The sequence below is a fragment of the Manacus vitellinus genome, unplaced genomic scaffold (assembly GCF_001715985.3).
Source record: "Manacus vitellinus isolate BGI_N305 unplaced genomic scaffold, ASM171598v3 scaffold_12_pilon, whole genome shotgun sequence".
Lineage (NCBI taxonomy): Eukaryota > Metazoa > Chordata > Aves > Passeriformes > Pipridae > Manacus > Manacus vitellinus.
This window is the reverse complement of record NW_021938949.1, coordinates 6,948,859-6,970,039: the sequence shown is the minus strand read 5'-3', so window position 1 is coordinate 6,970,039 and position 21,181 is coordinate 6,948,859. Positions and strand designations below refer to the sequence as shown.

Sequence of the window (21,181 nt, the reverse complement as noted above, 5' to 3'; positions counted from 1 at the left end):
TCCGTATTTCAGCTTTCTTGCAGTATCTTTTTTGCCCTTTCTCTAAATCTCTTTGATATACATCAACTATTTGTCAACCACTTTTGAAAAATCACATATATCTTCCCACAGCTGTTCTTGCAGATCCCACCACACCTCTTCCTGACATTCTCTTCTGATTCCCCAGAGAATGTAAACATGCTGCTTGTCCCACAGGATGTCATTGTCTAGAAATTCCTTACAGTCCTGTTATGACTCCCTCATATTTATGTTGTATCTGTTATTTACAAATTGCTTTTAACAGTCTTGTGATGATGCAGCATTTCCAGTGAATCTAAAATTCTTGTCAAAGCTCTTAACAACTTGTACTTCAATTGCTACAATGCCTTCTCTCATCTTCCTCTTCCAGGTTTCTTTGATGTTTACCCTCACATTTTGTGTCCTTCAGTTTGTCTCTCTCTCTCCCTCCCAGTTCTGAGGTACTGCTCCCATCCTGGAGGCAGCAAGAAGGGATCAGCTCCTGGCTCCCCTCAGCATTTTCCAGCCTTCTTGCCCTGTTTTCAGAGTCCCACCTGTGCTAATTCCTATGCTGCTCCTGACTTACACTCAAGAAAAAAAAACCACTAATCCTGTCAATCTGCCTCATTAGTGCTACAAAACACCTTCTGGAAGTGTCTCTGTGCTGGGATGCCTACAAGAAAGTTTGAGTGTGATCCAACCAGTTAATATGCTGTCAAATAGAGCTGAATAATTTCCTTCTGCTTTCTTGTTTGGCTGTGTCATCCTTGGGAGGGGAACTTCTGGCTTATACTTGCACTGCAAGATCCCAGGTCAAGTCTGTCCTGTGCTTTGAGCTGGAATTGCCATGATTTGAGGAGCACAGCTGAGATACCTTACCTAGGTACAGCTTCTTTCTCTCAAATCCATGAACCATTTAATTGCTTATTCTCTGCAAATCCCACCAATACAATTTCCGTGTTATTTTGGGCTTCTGATTTACACGAAGCATCATTTTTCTTTGCATTCCCACATTACTAAATCTTTTCCATTGGAATCAAGTGTCCAGGCAAGGCTAGATGTGCTACTTAGTACTTTGAATGCTGTTCATCTATACGTGCATCTGTTTCTTATTATTGTGTAGCTTCTACTGCAGACATGATTTTTTTCCAAGATTTATTTCATTTAATTTCTAAAATATTTTTTGATGTTTTATCTGATGGAACTTTGTGTAAAAAGCAGGACTTGAATAGATTATATGCAGAAGTAAAGAGAAAATATGAGGCTATGACAGACTGCAAACAGAACTTTACCAATTTAACTGAAATTTTACAGTTCTATAACTCAAGGAATGCTTTGGATCTCAAAACTGAAAGGTTTTAATGGCTCCATAACAGCATCTAATTGCTCCAGCTATTTATAAAAAAGAGGAATTGTAAAACATAGAAGTTCAACAGCGAGCTATTGCACATGCCCAACAATCTTCTTCAACAATAATTTCATAATGATTTTTAGCTTGAGGACTTTGTGCTGTGCATTTGTAGCAGCCAAATTGACACGATGGAGTGTAATAGCTCCAGAGCAGCTATTACAGTCTGTTGGGTAATTAAAAGCTAAATAGAACGTTGAGAAATGATCTGTACAATGGGATTGGCTAATTTCTTCCCTTTTGTAGGTTTAAGTCGCTCAAGATGATGATATCATATTTTTTTTAAAGTGGGTTTATGTTGTTTAAACCACCATGAAACCCAGTTCAACCTCAATATGATGTTAAGGAAGATATCAAGTTTTCTTGGTTTAGTGAATTTTATATATATATTTTTCATCTCATGAAATACGTTGACACTTCTGTTGTCCACTGAGCTCATAATGGAGAGGGTATTTTATCTGGAAATTCCTAAGAAGTGTGACATAACTTATTTACCTTTACCAGCACTTCAGGAGCACAGCAGCAATGACAGACTTTCCTTTGGTGGGATGTACCTGTAGACAGAGCAGAGGCATCCAGGAGCACTCCTCACACTGCTCCAGAGCATGGCTTGGGCTCGGGCTGGGCTGAGGATGGGAGAGGTAGATGTGACACCCTCACTGCCACTGGCTTTTGTTGAGCTCAATCCAGCTGTAAATGGGAGGAATAAGGAAATGCTCCAAGGGCTGGAGCCCCTCTGTCCTGGAGACAGGCTGGGAGAGCTGGGGATGTTCAGTCTGGAGAAGAAAAGGCTCTGGGAAGACCTTAGACCCCCTTCCAGTGCCTGAAGGGGTTTCAAGAGAACTGGAGAGGAACTTTGGAGTGATAGGACAAAGGGGAACAGCTTCGAACTGGCAGAGCACAGGTTAGGTATTAAGGTTGCTTACTTTTAATTGTTTTTGAAATAGCATTAGGTTCTATGCTTAACTTAAATCTTCCAACTCCTACACTTTCCTTCTCTGAAACTTTGCTTCTCCTAACTAAGCAATTCTTGCTGGATGTTGTCAGTTCAGTTTGTGGACCTGTCTGTCTTAACTCTACCTGGTGGAGGGCCATGTCATGTCTCTTTTATTGATTCTGGGGTCCCCTGAGACAGGCTCACCCTGGTAATGCAGGAGCAAACGTTCTGCACCTCCATCAGAGTTTCCACGCAACAAGCTGTTTCACTTTTATTAGCCTTTATTAAGCTGCATGTTTTTGCTGATCCATAGGTTGGACACTTCAAACAGGCATCATGGTGATGCTGCTGGAACTGGACTTGACAGGTATTTTTCAACCTGTCTAGTGTTAGCTTGGTTTTTAGTATCATTCCAGACAGCTGTTGTAGCAAAAATTATGCTGCAACACGGGCTACTGGTTCAAGAATCCATATTTCAGGATGTAACAATGTTAGGTGTGCATTCAAACTTGTTAAAACTCTCTTTGACTGTAACTACGTTTAAAAATGGTTTCAGCCCCAGTTACAAGCCCCAGAGGGAGCAGGGCTTTGCCATCTCGCTCCTCCAGGGCAGCACACACTACCTGCTCCCCGAGTTCTTGCTAGTCTACAGAATAAATGGTGAATTAATCTTCTGTGACTGAGAGAAACTTATGGTACATGAAATTTAGAATGCTGTCCAGACCCTTTCAAGGAGGCTTCCATCTCTTTCAGACCTCGGGCTCTAGAAAATTGAACCAAAGGAATATATGTTGTACCTCTGACAGAACTCCTGTTGTTAACTATTTCTCATCCTTTAATTTCTCCGAGTCAATAAAGCCTGCTGTGGATGCAGGCCAGGCTTTGGGTGAGAAACCTGCTCTGAGGAATGTTGCACCTGCGCTGCGAGACAGTCACCTTCATCAGCCTGGCCCTGACCTTGCACACACGTTGTGTCAAACCTCTGCTTCAGCAAGGGCTAAATCCCTCCATCTGCATTATCTTCCCTCTCCTAGCAGGAGTCCTTGAGGAAGCCTCTTCTTTAGACAGGGAAGGACATTCTCGCCAATATGTAACCTACTTGTCTAATTCTTCACTCTTACTAATTGCTAAAGTTGTAATTCTAAATCTGACTAGTGGTATCAGAAGGCCAACTACATGGTGTTAGGAGGGTCAGGACCTGCAAATTCCAGCATCTTAATTTGACCTTTGGCAATTGACTTTGTGCTGTTTTATTCCCCATCTTTTCTCCTTAATTGCAGTTGCAGCTGTGTCTGGCTGCTGTTACAAGAACTGAATTAGAAAAAGGGAAGAAGTTATTCCATGGTGCTTTGGCTCTCAGAGTAGCTATTTAACCCTGTGATTTTGTTAGAGCCATGCATGAAATCTATGCCTCTGATGTCTCTTCTGTCATATGTACTTATAATGCTGAGAAAGAACACTCTCAAAATGATGATAAAGGGAAAGCTTCAGAATTGTGATAATTTTGACACATCATTACTGTGATTGACATGATAAATAAGTCAGGTCATAAGGAATAATGCAGTTCTAAATCCCCAACCACATAAGCTTGCTGAGAGGGGAAAAAAAGGGTCTATTAAATTTTCTGTATAGAGATTGCAGTCAGTGGTGCATAAACAATACATTCTATAGCAACCTGTTCATTGCTCAAGTTGTTATTGGCAGGCACTGTGGCATTTCTACAGTCATTAAAAGAAGCTATCACTATTAATCTCCAGTCTCAAGGCAGACAGGTTTAACCTGAAGCTGATCATCAAATAATGGTAACATATATTTGTTCTTTGTTGAACGTGCCCTTTCATCTTTGGATGCCTTTTCTGTAATTGTAATGAGAAGGGTTGATGATTCCAGCCTTCATTATAAAAGTTAGTAAGTTAATAATGTGTCTTTTGAAGGACACATTGGCTTTCCCCCCCATATTGGGGGTATTTGTGAAGGGGAGGAGTTTTTACAAAACTTAGCAGCTCATTCTGTGCATCCCCAGCATTCAGGGTGTTGCTTCCTCTCTAATTTTTAACATCCTTGGTTTCCTAAAAAATCCTTAACCTTAAGCTGTCCAATATTCCTCCACTAGAAGGAAAAGATTTTTTGAATTGCTGAACCCAGCCTTTAAAGTTATGTCAAAGAGTGATGTACTAACTAGTAATGTGTTTAATGTATCCCTTTTCTTCCTGGTGGCCTAGGGAATTAATCCTACCCTGCAGGTACATCTGTAGGTACAAGAGCACTGGGAAAGGGCAGCTGTGTGGATGAATTCATCAAGTTCCTTCCTTAGAAAGAGGTCCTTGAAAGAACTGAAATAATCAAAATATTTTGACTCACATTCTCTTTTGCTTCCCCTTCCTCAAGGAAAATTGCATTTTCCTCTGGGAAATACAGGAATCTGTCACCACAGACAAATGGGAAACTGTGATTCATAAAGGTTACAGGGAGAAAATTCAATTTTTCATCCTATTTTCATTTTATTTTTCATTCTTCCTAAAGAAGAAGTCATATCCCTTCTCGAATATCCCTTAACATCCTCACAGAAATAAGATGACATCTGTCGTTTAAGCTCTCTAAGTACTCTTGTCCCAGTTCCAACTTTTGGTTGTGGTAATCAAGTGATCAGGGTGAAACAAAGTCATCCCAAGTTACATCTTCAGAAACCACTTTTATGTGCAAATACAGAAATTGAATTCCTGCTCAGGAGACTTCCCTGATATACACTGTCTTCAAAGCCTCCGGTGTCACCAGGACATGCAGCTCACCAGAGACAGGGACAGCCTGTTGTAGCTGCCCTGTTGTACCCCGTGTGCTCTCAAAAGATGAGCAAAACAACAGCATTTTACCCAGTCTCTCATTAAGCTCTTTTGCTTTGTAGTCTGTCATCGATCACAATGACGGACACAGACTGGAAAATAAGTGTAAAATTAACAATTTTAAGTCCCCCGGACAAGGCACGTGTGTCTGAAGAAGGCCAGTCACCGCCACACAAATCCACTGTGATAGGGCAGGGCCATCCTAAAGCCAGGAGGTGAAGTCAGCAAGGGACAAGGCTGGGTGCAAGCACACCTACAGCACATCTCAGGCAAGGCACAGGGTGCAGAGTTTGGGTGCAGCTCCTCTGCCAGTGGGTGAAGGACTTTGATGAGATTTCTCAGAGCTCTTTCTCATAGAAGAGTTTGGACTGGAAGAGACCACAAATATCACCCAGTTCCACCCCCCTGTCATGGGCAGGGACACCTTCCACTATCTCAGGTTGCTCCAAGCCCCGTCCAGCCTGGCTTTGGACATTTCCAGGGACAAGGCAGCCACAGCTTCTCCAGGCAACCTGTTCCAGCGCTTCCCCATCCTCACAGGGAAGAATTTCTCCCCAATATCCCATCTAACCTTGCCCTCTGGCAGTTTAAAGCCACTCTCCTCTCTCCTGCCACTCCATGCTCTACTCACACAGCTCCACCACGTCAGAGCTGACCTTGAGCACAGGCAGTGAGGTCCTCCAGGAGGGAGGACAAGGCTGCAGAGCCTGCTGGGGCACCCTGGGCCCTTTTGGCAGCACTGCTCCACCTTCCAGCTGGGGATGATTCTCCTCCAGCTGCTCTGGGCAAACAAGCAGACAGGAGTTGATTTAGAGTGTGTAACACTGGGCACATCTCTGATCATAGAAAAATTGGGAAGGTAGAGAGATGTTGTTGGTTTTCATCTTGTAAGGACTCAGCTCAGAGGCTTGAGAGGAGCAGTCCCCTGCCCGGGCTCTTTGCTGGTTGGTTCACAGGGCAGGCAGGGAGTCCCAGCACCCACTGACAGCAGTTACACACCGACTGAATCCATGTTCTGCAACCTTTCAGACTGTTTTTCATCTTGGCTTTTTTATTTTTTAAACTCGTTGAATATATGCATTTGATCTCCTAAAAAAAGGACAAAAGAAAGATCTGTCAGAAAATTACTGTAGAGGTGGAGGAGCAGGAAAGCAGATTTTTAACACTGGAACAGAACTTACTGCTTGAATGGCCTTAGCATACATTTTGGTCTGGGGTTTAGACATTCATTTAGAATGCTTGTAATAGCTAAAGCTCAGTTAAATTGGTGTGATGACATGTACCAGAGTCTGTGAGCAGCTTGAAACAATAACTCTGAGAAGAGTTGCCTGGTTTATCCTCACACTGGCATTGCCTATGATAAAACCTGGGAGAATTCACTGTTCTTCCCCCTGTCCTGCCAGCTGTTGACCAGAGATGCTGTGAATAACTGTCCATCAGCGGAACTTCATTTAATTCCCATATCACATTAACAGATTTCCCAACTAAAAGCTGGCCTGCTAAGGGAGTGGGAGAAGGGGGGAACAGCTTCAGAGCTGCAAGATCCCCATGGATATTGTGTTGTATCTTCTTCCACCTGGAGACTGGAAAAGAAAAAAACTCATTCCATCCTGTATTGGAGTGTAACCTGAAGTGCTAAAAGGTTGTAGTAAACAGGTCAGACACACCTGCTGTAGGCTTATTTCACTAATGTTTGTCCTCCCCTCATTTTCACCACATGTAAAATGGAGATAATGGTTCCTCCATCTTCTGTAGAGGTCTCTGGTGTGCTGGGAAAAGCAGTTATTATTTTTCAAGAGCACTTTCTACTCCTTACGCTTTCCAGTGGTAATAAATTGTACTTTTTAATGGTAGGAGTAAAGGATCTGTGCAGAAATAAATCAACTTTTTTAAATGTTCCACTTTCCCTCTTTGAGTTTTACATTTTATGCATTTGTATGCATAGAGAGGAACCAGAAACAACAGAAAAATTGTTAGCAGCTAAAAACATTTGTTTTAAAGCATTTTTTGTGACTCTAGTTCTCCTATATGAGAAAAGAGACAGATTTGTTTGCGACATGCTGTTTTTTTCTTGTCTTTTACATTGGCTATTGCTATTACTTATTATGAGTGATACATGTGATTCACTATAAAATATACAACTTTATGTCCACCCTGCCTGTATTAAGGGAAGGTTCAACCCTTTAGCACTTTCAAAGATAGCTTTGAGTTGGTCACAATAATTTTCAGAACATTCTTAATGTCTGTCAGAATTCTGGTCGTTTTTATCCTGCCCATGGTTGCAAAGTGAAAATTTGTGACCAGCCAAAAAATGGGAAATGCAGAGAAACACTTAAAAACCCACATTTCGAGAGCTTTGGGTACACATTGGAGTTGAAACTTGTAATTTTTTTCATATATGTCATTTAAAACCAAATTAAAAAAGCAACTTCCCCTCCGAATCAACAGCAAAACCCCACCTGTGATTTGTACGTCAGTGTTTGCTGGACTGGGGGTAAGTGGGAAGCAAGGACAGCAGAAACCCAAGGCAGTTTCTATGTTGTGTGAAATAAATTGCATTATTAGATGTATAAAATCCTCAATAGATATGTCTAAAGTCCCTGCCTGGGGACCCAGTCCTGGTAGCAGGAACTGCTCTGCCCTCTCCACATTGGCAAGTGCAGTCTTGTCCCAGTTTCCCTGCAAATCCCAAGTTCTGGGGTGCAGTGGATGTTTGAGTGTTAAGACCTTTATTTGTCCCTTATGGTGGGCTCTGTTACAGAGTGGCATTAAAGCATTTTGCTGAAATACCAAGTAATCCTTTTCTTTTTCAGAAGTGCTAAGTGAAAGCACATTGATTTCTATTTTCTTTCATCAACTTCAATAGCTCAAGATTATTACTATTTTTAAGAGTGATAGAGAAATGTCAAAAACGCTTCATCTGTACTTTTATTTTTATATATCACCAGGTTTTTGGTTTTTTCAGAGTATTTTTTTTTGTTTGGCATTACAGGCTTTGGGAGCAGAAGGACAGAGAGATTATGGTTTATTTTGTAAAGCTGCTTCTATTTTCTGAGTTCTCTCAGAGATTTTGTGGTTCAGTAGGTAACATATTCTATTGTCTTAAATTTGGTCTGTGCTGTAAAATTCTTTGGCTCCTGGATGGCGAAATGGTTCTGGCACATCTTAACCTCTTCTGTACAAAAACTTCTGAAAGAAAGGAGGTGAGGGAGTTGGAGCTGCACGTGACACTCCATAGGGTGTTCCCAGAGAGGCCAGAACCAGCTGTGGATATTACATACAATTTATTAATTTAGTATTTTCTCTCACTGAAGATAAGTATGGATGCACTGAGTTTGATGCACTAATCCCACAGTCAAAAAACCTGCATAGAGGTCACCAAGCAGCAGAAGGCAAAACCAGGTTTGCTTTGTAGGCATACAGGCATCCCCATCAGCATCCAGGGGCCAGGTGCTGGCTGCAACCAGTTCTGCCAGCCCGGCCTCCTGGCAGTTTTGTTTTAGCTGCTTAGTATAATTTTAATCCCATCTAAATGCATTTTATGTGTGTGTGTAAGTGATTCATCCTTCTTCGCTCTGTCTAAGTAGTTTTAGGAGACTGTGTGTGTAGGAGAGAAAGCTTTGTTGCCAAGTGGACCCTGCAATGTTTTCTTACTGGTTTTAGCTGCTCTGACATCTGATAGCTCTGCTCTATCACAGCCCATTACCAGCTGGATAGCAGAATCATATTGTTAAGGCTTATTTTTGGGGCAAAACTGAATAAAATGGGTTAATTAAATCGAAACAATGCTGTTGTGTTCTGCCTAATGACACATTGCCAAGTCATTTCAAACTGACAACCCAAGGACATTTTGGAAAGTGACAGCGTGTTTCTAAACCTAGGGGTGAAATGATTTCTTTTTCAAACAAAATGAAATAGATGTCACTTGCATCTCAACAATATATAAATTCATGTCTTAGACAATGGCACATTTCCTAATGTACCTTTTTATCTTTCACTTATTCCCCCTAATTTTCCTTATTAACTGTAATTCTGTTGTGACATTCAAGTGTCATATTATAATGGCAAAAATTTCAAATAAGAAGCAGCACAAAGTGCAAAGTTTTGGATGAGCTGGGAGACAAGAGCACCCTGTGGAAATAAGCTTCTGGGTTTTGTTACCACAGCAGTGAGTTCTTGTATTATTCAGGGGAGGCTGTTTACCATCCATACAGCAAAAACTGTGACCAGCCCTCTTCTGAGAGGGCAAGGAGTCAATGCAAGACTGAGAAGACATCACACTCTTAAACTCCTCTTTTAATAGGGCACAGCAGTGCCCTATTAAATAGGAAGTACATTAATGCAAACAGCATTTGTACAGGCCAAGCAAGGTACAACCAACAATTTATTTTTAACAATGCTGACACTACCCAAACTGCAGAAATACTAACAAAGAGCCTGGAGTAATAGCTTCCCCTTAGATTTCTTTTTACAGTACTTGCAGCATTCTCTGAGCAGCATTTATATACTGGGTATAAATAGGCAGGTACAAAACCCATTCCATCTCCCGGAGAAGAGAGACACTGCTTTATTCTCACTACAGAAAATTAAATGCTTATCCATCTGTGGAATTATTTTTGAATGAATAAGTTTGTAGACTTTCTGTAGCTGGGTTATTGTTTGCTCTTTTGGAACATTCTTTGCTTTCACAGTTGTTTTGTTCTTGCGACAGAGGAAATACAGCAATGTGTATTTTTCTCCCTGCTGAGGTCTGAGGCAACCTTATATTATAAAATAACCAAAGATTGATAATCACAAAGGCTGCAAAGGGGAAGCTGCACTTTATTTAGAAAAAACCTCTGTGCTATAAAGAGGAAACAAAATTTTTTCTTCTGTTAGAAAAATGTTTCTTGGGAGTCCGAGCTCTGCTGTGTGCATGGTTTTGCCCCACTTTTTTATTTTACAGTATTCTAAATACATATATATAAAGTATATATATAAATATATTTTATTTGCTTCTGAATGTTCGTGACCTGAACAACTCTACTTTTATTAAGGATTTTCTCCCTTTATAGAAGACAGTGGAAAAGTAGCATGATATGGTCAGGGGGATGGAGAACTTGTGACCATATGGAGTGGACCTGAGGCCCCTGATAACCTATTTCTCAAAATATTTTTTTGACAAGTCATTCCATATGTTTGGTTGAATTAGCTGCTGGAAGAAGGCTGTGGGGTATCTTCGTGTTTTTCAGATCTGTTCTTTTTATGTAGAGACTTGGAAATCACAGACCTTTGGGAGCAAGGTAGCAATCTGGATCCCAAAACATGTTTCTCAGATATGTGTGTGTATATATATATATATATATAAATAGAATGCAGCACAAATTGACTTTGAACTTAAAATGCTGCTCAGTGAGTGCATCTTGGTTTGAATGGTAAGTTTGACAACAAAGAACAGGAGTGCCTATTTAGTTCAGTGTTACGGCTCTGTAGAAGTGCTCTCCTTTAAGCATAACTTCATAAACTGTTCCAAGCCTGTAGTACCTGGGATCTGAGGACAGGCTGTTAAATTTGGTAGGGTTTTCTTTTTTAATCTCTGTTCTTAGAGTGGATTTTATGGAGAAAGCTTTGATCAGCACCTTGCTTATCCACTACCTGCAAAAATGTACAGGCATGGCTTGAGCTGAGTGTCCCTCGTGTGCCCTGGGTAGGGAATGGTGGCCCAGCTGGTGGCCTGTACACATTTACTGGCACCAAATACCTGTGACACAAAAGCCTTTCCTTTTGTTGTGAAGGGCAGAGCAACTGTGGAACACTTCCAGGTTTGTCTTTAGCTTCTTCTCAGTGAGGGCAGGTTTAAACTCTTTAATCTGTTTGGAAGATCACAGGTTTTCAAACAAGCAGCCAGGCACAGCAGATATCCAGGCCTAGGGAAATCTCTAAAATCCAAGAATATTTATTATTTCCATGTATTTTCCAGGTATTTCATGGCAGTGTCCTGAATCTGAGTTGATGCTAGAAAACTCCCAACTGTTTTTAAGCTTGGAGCCTAACTGAAATTTTAATTAATTTTAGTGTTAATTTTAGCTTTATCATGACTGTTTGTCAAATTATTTTTTTAAACTCTCTTTTAAACTATAACCTCTTTTAAACCTAAAGAGGAGAGATTTAGATTATACAGGAAGTTAAGAAGAAATCCTTCCCTGTGAGGGTGGTGAAGCCCTGGCACAGGTTGCCCAGAGAAGCTGTGGCTGCCCCATCCCTGGAAGTGTCCAAGGCCAGGTTGGACAGGGCTCGGAGCAACCCGGGCTAGTGGAAGGTGTCCCTGCCCATGGCAGGGGGTGGAACAAGATGGTCTTTAACATCCCTTGCAACCCAAACCATTCCATGATTCTATGATCAGTCTGGATGTGCAAGTCTCTCCTTCCAATGTACTGCACCACAATATCAGATTCATTTTAAAAACTGCCACAAAAAAATAGGTCTTAGGAAATCACTTATGATCAATTGTACATATTTGTTTTATGCTCTATAGAGCATATTCAATCTTAAATCTTCCCTGTGAAAGTAGTGCTTCCGTTATTGTTGTCATAAAACAAATTGTTGAAGGCATTTCTTAAAAGAATTTCCCCCAAAGCCACTGCAACTGCTTTGCTTTAAGTCCAGCGAAGGATAGATGAGATTGTCTTTTTTTTTATTTTCTTCTTTTTTCTCTTTATGTTTTTTTTGTTACCACCCTTTCATTTGTACGTAGAAGAGTGTTTAAACTTGTTACAAGTAGGGGAAGCAGCAACTCGATTGTCGGTTGTGTGATCTTGTTTGTGCCAAAGCAAGGAGTTGAGAAATGCATTTATAAAACAACCCCCAACATGAAACCATATACAAAGATATATTTGTAAATAGAAGGCAGCATTTTATTGCCTCCCATTTCTCTGTCTGTCCTGCTGCTTGACAGTAAACCAGGATCTGCTGGTGAAAATTGGAGCATCTGAAATTGGAGCAGCTCTCTGATCCCAGTGACACAAATGTATCCCCAGCTCAGCTTTCCTCCTTTTTTTTTCTCCTCTCATATCATCTCTCACCAGTGAATTTTATGTTTCTGTACATTATTATTAACTGACAGTTCTGGTTTATTTAACATCCAGTTACTGATGTGTGGTTTACTAACTTAATTTGCCTTTATTAAATAAATCAAGAGGTAAATACCAAGGTAATGTGAAGTACCAGGGCTGTAAGACTTTAAAAGTTATGTTTTGTCCTCAAGAGAAAGTGAGTCTTGCTGTCTGCTGCAGAAACCCCTACAGCCACTGCCAGGACCCTCAAACCTGTTTCCTCCTCCCACATGCATCCCTGTTTGTAGTTAAAATGGTGCTTCTCTTACAATGCACTAAAGTACATCATAAAAATATACAGCCTCTTAAAAGTGATTTCTGCTGATGAGTTATTTTTAAATCTTTTTAAACATGGGTGTGTTTTGGGAGAGATTTGAGGTTGTTCAACCTGGAGAGGAAAAGGCTCTGGGGAGACTTTAGAGCACCTTCCAGTGCCTAAAGGGGCTCCAAGAGCTGGAGAGGGACTTGGGACAAGGGCATGGAGGGACAGGACAAGGAGGAATGGCTTCCCACTGACAGAGGCAAGGGTTAGATGGGATATTGGGAAGAAATTCTTCCCTCTGAGGGTAGGGAGGCCCTGGCACAGGTTACCCAGAGAAGCTGTGGCTGCCCCATCCCTGGAAGTGTCCAAGACCAGCTTGGACGGGGCTTGGAACAACCTGGGCTAGTGGAAGGTGTCCCTGCCCATGACAGGGGGGTGGAACAAGATAGTCTTTAAGGTCTCTCCCCAATCATTCTGCCATTCTGTGATTCCATAAAGAGCCCCCAGGCTCTGGGTCCTGGCTGCAGGGAGCTGCTGTACCTGTTGCCTCTCACATCTCTTTGAAGATGACTCTGAAGCCAATAGATTCCACTGGTAGACCATGGATATTTTTCCCCCTTTTAACTGCTGTTGAATAAGATTACACACTGTATCCACTCATAGAGCTGATATTAAAGCTATCTGGTGAATTGAAAAGCCACCTGAGTGTTCTTTAACTGGAATAGCTTGAGGCTATATATTTTTTCATGTTAAAAGCTCTAATGATGTGCTGGATGATAAGTTTCCAGGCAGAAAGAAACCCCTCACTGGGCGTGGGGGAAGGTTGGGTCAGTGACAGAGACTGAACTTCCAAATTGCTCTTTTTGCACGAGGAGTTGTGAGAAGGGAATTTCAGAGTGTTCGAGCCGAAATTTGGTCTGCCTTTGAATTTAGCTGCTGACTCACAGGGAGCTGTGTAACTAAGCAGCGGTTTAATTTCCTTAAAACTACATGGCACAACACTAGAAATGTATTTCTGAAGTAGTCCTAAAGTACAAAGTGGGGCTGTAGACCTCAGGAAGCAGAAAAGAGAGAAATTCATCCCCCAAATAACACTTGCTGGGTCACCTGCACTTAATGGCCTGTAGAAAAAGAGCAAAACCAGGAAAGAAGCCAGATCTCCCATCCCTGTCCCAGTTGTCAGAGCAGAACTAGTGAGAGACAAGGTGGGGTGACTGTGTCACCGTGAACCATCCCAGCCTTGCTGCTTCTCCTGGGGCACTGCAGTATTTGTTGGCTACAGAAATACATTTTCCATTTTTAAATCAACTGGTTTTAGGCCCCTGCCTCTCATTATGCCCAGGAGTAGACCCTAAAAAGTCTCCATAAGGTTTTAGAGCTTTTCAACCTGTATTTTAGACTCAGTTTTATCTAATAAAATATATAAATCTCCTCTTTACTGGAGTATCTACACACAAAAGGGTATAAATCGTCTTGTGGCTGGAGCTGAGTTCTCCATTAATCTTTCCCTAGGGCTAAAACTAACAGCACTTGCAGTCTGTGTGAAAGTCCTTACAAAGGGGAAAAAAAGCTGTTACAAACGTGGCTGTTATTTGTTTAAACATTTGGAGACATTTATAGTGTGATGCTAGCTCGGTTTTTTGCCCTTGCTCCCAGTCTTTTGTTTGTGTGTATTTCAGTGAATCCTTTCAAACTTGTCAGGCAAGAAAAGTTTTCCTTGTTTAGCAGAGTAAAATTAAGACTGTGAAGGAGTATGATTGTTTTCTATAAATACTTTAGGACGTAAACATCACAGAGGGAGAAAGCAGCTCTTTAAGCTAAAGGACAGCTTTGGCAGAAGAACAAATGAAGTACATTGGCCATGAATACATTTAAGCTGGAAATTAGGAGTGTTTTTAACAGGTTGAACAGAAAAGCTTTAGGAAACTTTCCAACCAAAAAGTGGTGTTAAAAAAGCTCAATATTTTTACCACTGTCTCCAGTACATTCAGAGAAGGGATTTCATGATGAGATGTCACAGAGACAAGGAACTGTGCTGACCCAGGAGGTGCTTTCTAGTCCTGTGCTCCAGACACAGTTTGCAGGAAGCTTCATACACATAAAATATCTTCTTGACAATGGTTTGAGTAATTACTGTATCTCTTCCATTTTCACAGAATCATAGGCTGACAGAATGGCCTGGGTTGGAAGGGACCTTAAAGATAACCAAATTCTGTCCCCCTGCCATGGGCAGGGACACCTTCCCCTATCCCAGGTTGCCCCAAGCCCTGTCCAGCCTGGCCTTGGACACTTCCAGGGATGGGGCAACCACAGCTTCTCTGGGCAACCTGTCCCAGGGCCTCCCCACCCTCCCAGGGAAGAATTTCTTCCCAATATCTCATCTAACCCTGCCCTCTGTCAGTGGGAAGCCATTCCTCCTTGTCCTGTCCCTCCAGACCCTTGTCCAAAGCAAGTTCCTGAAGGTCAGTGCATTTTGAAGTGCTTGCAGAAGTGCAAGATGGACTGGCTCAATCACACACTTTTGTGGGCTAATTTCTGGGGGTAACTTTATATTTCAAAGTTAAATGCATCAGAACTTGTGTTGTAGCTTATACAGACCCTCACACAGGCCCAGGAGGGGTGGATAGAAAATGGAAGAGTGCAGAATTTCAGGCACTGCACAGTTGGGGCAAGATGAACTTGTTCCAAGCATAAACAGTTGTTGGTGAAATGTTTTGTAATTGCTCCATTACCATATCCCTCCTTATACGTTGGTTATTTAATTTGTGATGTGCTTGCTGTACATTGTTCTGGTGTTTATTACTTTATTCCCCCTTTTTTTCCTTTTCTTTTTTTTTTTTTTTAAATTTCCTTGCAGTGGAAATGCATCATGTGTTTGTTCTGATGTGGACAAAGCTTAGTCACACTGACAAGAGTGTATTAAGTCAGTAAATATAACTGACCTAGATCATTCACTCGTTTTGCTTGTATTGTGTTTTGTAAACCTTTTTCATGTCTGGTGTTTTATTCATATGTCGTGATGTCTGATGTCTGGTTCAAAACGAGGGCTGTATGTGTAAGAATTCACTCGCTGTGATAATTCAAACAATTGGACTGTTTTCCCTGTAAATTTGATCCACAAGTTTTTGTGTTGTTGCTTATTTACTTTTTTAAGTGTGCAGTCTGGTTTCTCAAAAGGTAAATGAATTATGTTAATACTTAATTGTTTAAGGAGTCTTAAGACGTCCTTGGGTACTGAAAAGTCACTATGCTTCATACACCAACTCTTTACCATTAATTTGCTAATTATTTTATAAATACATAACTTTGACTCAAAAAAACTCCATTTGGATTTTTTATGCTCTTCATCAAACTAAACAAATGTGACCAAAAATCCTCACAGGAAAGTCTCTGTTATTTTCCTCTACATTTAGAAATCTGAGCAGAGCCCTCTGCAGTGCACAGCAGCATTTTATTTCCCTTTTCTTGAAAATAAATAGTCCTTGCTAGAATCAAAGTGGAAAACTGAAATTGTAACTTTGATTATCTTAATGCTCTTTTATTGTATCACTCTAATAAGCAGGGAACAAGTTAGACACATTTTGGGATAGAGGTTTATGATTGAGAACACACTTTTTTCCATTATTTGCATAATGCTTCTCTCTGGTGCCCGCAGGTGGTTGCATTTGCTTTTCTGTTGATCAGGCTCCAGTTCCTGTCGTGCATCTTTTACTCCAAAGGGGAGGGGAAATTAATCTGTTATTGATCAGGATCCAATTCCTGTTGCGTATCTTGTACTGGGAAGGGAAAGGGGCATTATTCCATTAGGGGTTGATAATTCAAACCATCTGCAGGTAGGACCTGGAAACACTGAATATATTCCATTAGGTAGTTTGTAAGGTCGTTTTTTTTTTTCTCCCTCAAGCAATCTTGAGATATTGTGTGGTTGTCATTTCTCCTCTTCTCTCATATTCTATGTTAGACAGAGATTGCACATTCTTGATGCCATAATGTTGCATTACATGTAATATTTTTGCTATTTGTATTGAACTCTTATCTCCTATCCTGCTTTTTTTCTAATATAGGTGTCCATAATTTGGTAACATGAAGCTTTGTATCTATCCTGCATAATAATTGCAGAGGCATTTCTGTGCAAGCCTCAAAGTCTGTAGGAAGTTTCTGGTAAAGGTTTTCTAAACTTTTCCTCCCAGGAAAACTTATAAATGGTTTCAAAGTTCTCTTAAAGTATTCTAATTTCTCCACTGGCTTGAGGGTAGGTGATCTCTTCTCCAAAGCGTTTTTCTCCCATAGACAAATTCCATGATACAAGTAGGTAAATTCATTTTTGGACACTGATTCCTGTGGGATCCTTTCTTCATTGGAAACTGGACATTGGGAAGCAACTGCAGTAGTAACTTACACTAAGGGCAGGGATAACAAGCCCTCAGCCTCACATTGCAGGCTCTACCCTACACTAGGGAAACAAGGGTGATCTGGATGATTATTTAGGAATCCTCCCTCTTCCTACCCATGGTCACCTTCTTTGGATTAAGAGTCTTCAGAGGGTCAGGACCTATAAGCCTCAAAAATAAAACTTACCATTTTGCTCAAGTCCAAACTAGTCCAAATAGTTTGCTCAAGCCCAAACTATTACTTCTTTTCAAGAGATAAACACTTTCACTGAGACTGATTTACCCCTATCTCTGTCAGATGAATTTGAGCATCCATTGAAGTAATGTATTTAATATTCTGCACTGAAAATACAGATACAGATAAACTTTGCCATAATGTAAAATCTGGGAAAGAACCTAATGTTTATACATTTCTGAAGGGGAAAAAACCTATTGTGTCTTCAGTCCTATGGCCTGAGTGAGATTTCAGTTCTGTTGGGGAAAATTAAGGACCCAAGTGGCTTTGATAAAGTCTGTGATCTTTATAAACTGTCAATTACAATATTTAAAATTCCCTGTACCTTACATGGCAATATATGTACAGAGATAAAACCACTGTCTTCCCAGAGATGATAGGGCAGTGTACATAATTATGGTATTTAAATAACAGATTAGAATTCTGCAGCTCATCAGTATTTAAAAAATCGGTGTCATAAAGCACTTGGACAGGAGGAGGGAGGTTCAGAGAGCTCTGGGGTCAGTGATGTGCAGCCACACACAGCCACAGGTGATGAAAACAAATAGACCGTGCAAAAGTTGTTCACTCTTTCTTTTTCTCTCTTCCCTCACTTTATATCTGCTTTGTGTGGAAATGCCAGAACTGTGCATTCCACAGTCTGGAGAGGAGTTTATGTTTAGAGGGAGAGAAAAATCCCAGTTTCTTAGTGCTGCAGAGGGAAATTTAAACTATCTTTGAATAACAAATAGGGATGTTTACAGTGTCTACAAGCTGTTTAGATAACACTTGGAAATGTTGTTGTTTTCTCTGTCTGCTTGTTACGTCTATAGCTACCTTGGTAGGTTTATTCCTGGGATTCCAAGTTCTGGCCATTTTGATGAGCCCTCTATCACATCAGTATTAGTTCACTCAGCAGCCTGCTTTTAATAGATACATTTCAGGGATGAGACAAAATGAAAATAAACACATACTTCGTTTTGATTCTCGTTACAACCAGTAAGAAAGTCAAAGAAATCTTACATTTTCCTGGTTTCAGGGGGAGGAATGTGCACTTTTATTTCCTTGCTTATCTGCTGACTGCACACAGGACCACTCGTGTGTGGTGATGGAGGTTACAACAAAGCTGGATTCTCCTCTTGGGCTGGTTTTTCTGGGCTGGAGCCGTTCTTCAGGGGAGCTGATAAGTCAAACAAGTGATTTTCTTCTTTTCCAGGTGGAGATAAGAAATTATTACTGCCAAATTAGTAACTTGTTTGTTGATCTTTTAGCACTTACTGTTATAAACCTTCATCTTGGGCAGAAGTAGCAGTGAACAGTGATGCTGAGGTTATTCCTTCTCATCAGTAAAAAGCTACTAATCTGATCAACTCTTATTTTCTGGGGTTTTTTTCAGATTACTCTCTGGAAAATTTCTGCCATGAATGCCTATAAGACCACCATGGAAATCTTAGAAAATAGATTTTTCTATCGTATTTCCAGGATTGTTGAGGAGTAGACGTAAAATCTACTAACAACTTGGTTTTTGAGATCCCATGGGAGTTGCATATAGATCTGTGTCAGTTGACAGAGCATATTTATGGGAAGAAATAAATATGTGCTTATAGTTTCTGAAGTACTATTGAATGCTTGAATTTATTCAGAAGTGTGGGTGATATTCTTAAAATTTTAAAATTACACTCCACACTTCCATCTCCCATACTACACTATCTGCTGTCAATTAGAAAAACATCAAAAGGTGAAAGATTTGTCATTCAGAAATCTGCTAACCTGGTGAACATTTGAGCCCCATTACCAAAGGCTTTGTCTCTCCAACAAATGAAATCCTATGTGAAATGGCTTTTGGCAGGCTGGGTATGATCCAAGCAAAGAATCTTCTGTCCATTATCTGTCCTTTAGGGAATTATCTTAAACATTCAGGGTTTGTACTTTGCATTTCCCAGTTTCCCATTCTGCTTAATGGGCATGGACTAGCTTCCTTTGCAGAAAACATTTGATGAAGTGGCTTGCTTTTCCATCAGTTTGGTTTTATTTTCATTACTTTTCTCTGTAATTTGTTTATTGGTTTCTGTATCTTTAGAAAATTTTATTACTCTGTTATTCAAGCTAAAAAATAGCTAATTTTTCTTTCCCAAATGAGTTGCTTGAAGCAAAGTACCTATGAATACATGGGTATTTTAATTCACTTACTAAATGTACACAGAGAAAATTTACAAGCTGCCTTTTTACCATTTTTTAAGTGTCTGCTGACTGTTGCATAAGCTAAATTATTTACAGTATGAAGCCTCACAAAAGAGTAACAGATTTGGGTTATTTACTTTCCTGATAAGAAAAAGGGATTGAAGTTGCTGTGATATGCTGCTTTGTTAATTTTATATTTGTTCCCCAGTGTGTAAAATCTTTTTAAAGAACTAACATGAGTATTGGCAGACTCTTTTGAAATGGTATGGAAGGAGTAAGATTAAACAAAACATGAAAAGGTCTTAAAAATATAAGTCAGCAAGTGTTTGATAAAAATAAAAGTGCTCAACAATAGAAAACCTTTAGGATGCTTAATTTATTTGCTCTCTCTTTGAGAATGGCCCCTGCACTCCATCTGGGAGTAGTTCTTGGGAGTTCTGTGTGTGGAATGATTCCAGGCTGGATATGTTGGAACAGTGTGTTTGTACAGTGTTGGCCACTGCAACACAAAGAAGATGTGAAGCCATTAGAGGGTGTCCAAAGAAGGGCAATGAGGATGGAGAAGTGCCTTGATTTGAAGCCATGTGAGGACACTGAGGGCACTTGGTGTGTTCAGCTGGGGAAGAGGAGACTGAGGGGAGACCTCATTGGAGTTACAACTTCTTGGGAGAGGCAGAGGAGGGGCAGGACTGAGCTCTGCTGTGTGGGGACCAGGGACAGGACCCCAGGGAATGGCCTGGAGCTGTGTCAGGGCAGGGTCAGGTTGGATATTAGAGAAAGGTTCTTCCCCCAGGGCGTGGTTGGGCACTGGAACAGTGATCACAGTACCAAGGCTGATGGAGCTCAAGACACATCCGTGAAACGGCCGTGCTGGAGATCTCCCCTTTAATGAGGGGATTAAAATCCGTGGTGAGGCTGAAGAGTGAGATTTGCAGCCTTTGTTACCACTGTCACAGGTGTCCAGAACCCTCACCAGGTGTCTTTGTGCCCGGGCAGGTGCTGCAGACCCCGCTGAGCCCCTGGCTCCCACCATCGTGATCCGCCCGCGCAACACCAGCGTGGTCGCCGGGAGCAGCGAGGCCACTCTGGAGTGTGTGGCCAACGCTAGGTATGGAAACACCCCCGGGGCTGCAGGGGACTGGTTGTAACACACTGTCCTTTACTGAGAAGGACAGAGGAAGTTATTTTCATTTTTTTTATTAATTTAGAGATTGAAGCAGAATGCTTGCTCTTCAGTGCAACCTTATGAATAATCTTGTTTGTGCGACATTACTGAATTAAACCTATTGATTTTTCTGGCCAAATGACGGTATGGTCAGGGGTACTTTCCCACTTGTTCCTCACATGGAAAGGAAAAGAAGTGCAGTGGTGTTAAATCAGCAGACATTATCTTAAGGAAAAGGTTATGGTAAGGGTTAATAACATCTCAGCTGTGTTGCCTGTCAACAGGAAAGGTGATATTGTTGAATAGTTGATGCCGTCTGGTAAATAAATTAGTGAGGATCTCCTATGAAGTAATTTATTTCAGACACTCTCATTTTACAGTGATTATTACTCAACTGTTCATAATGCACTGTAATATGGAATTCACAGCATTTCTCTATGTTTCCATCTAGTTGGCCTTGAATAGCTTTGAATTTCAGTGGAAGTAAATAGTTGAAGTCCTTGGATGATAAGACCAACTGATTCACTTTCCCCTCTGAGGGCAGAGATGTTCTTGATCTGATTAATATTGTTTTGGTAATTGAGTTATAATGAAAGCACTTCCCATGCAGCTGATTCCCATAGCAGTATTTACTCCTTTTGCTTAGAGAAATCAAATTATTAGCACTTAAGTTCTATTGCTGTATCAATTAGCTG

The 21,181-nt window shown here is 40.8% G+C and overlaps 1 protein-coding gene across 1 annotated transcript in view; it reads left to right on the top strand.

Annotated features, from left to right (window-relative positions):
- The window catches only part of SDK1 (sidekick cell adhesion molecule 1), a 388,490-nt gene that overhangs the window by 216,083 nt on the left and 151,226 nt on the right, over positions 1-21,181 (top strand). Inside the window, exon 6 of the mRNA XM_018067288.2 lies at positions 20,318-20,429. Within this exon, the coding sequence (XP_017922777.1) occupies positions 20,318-20,429 (112 nt within the window). The remainder of the gene's footprint in view (positions 1-20,317; positions 20,430-21,181) is intronic.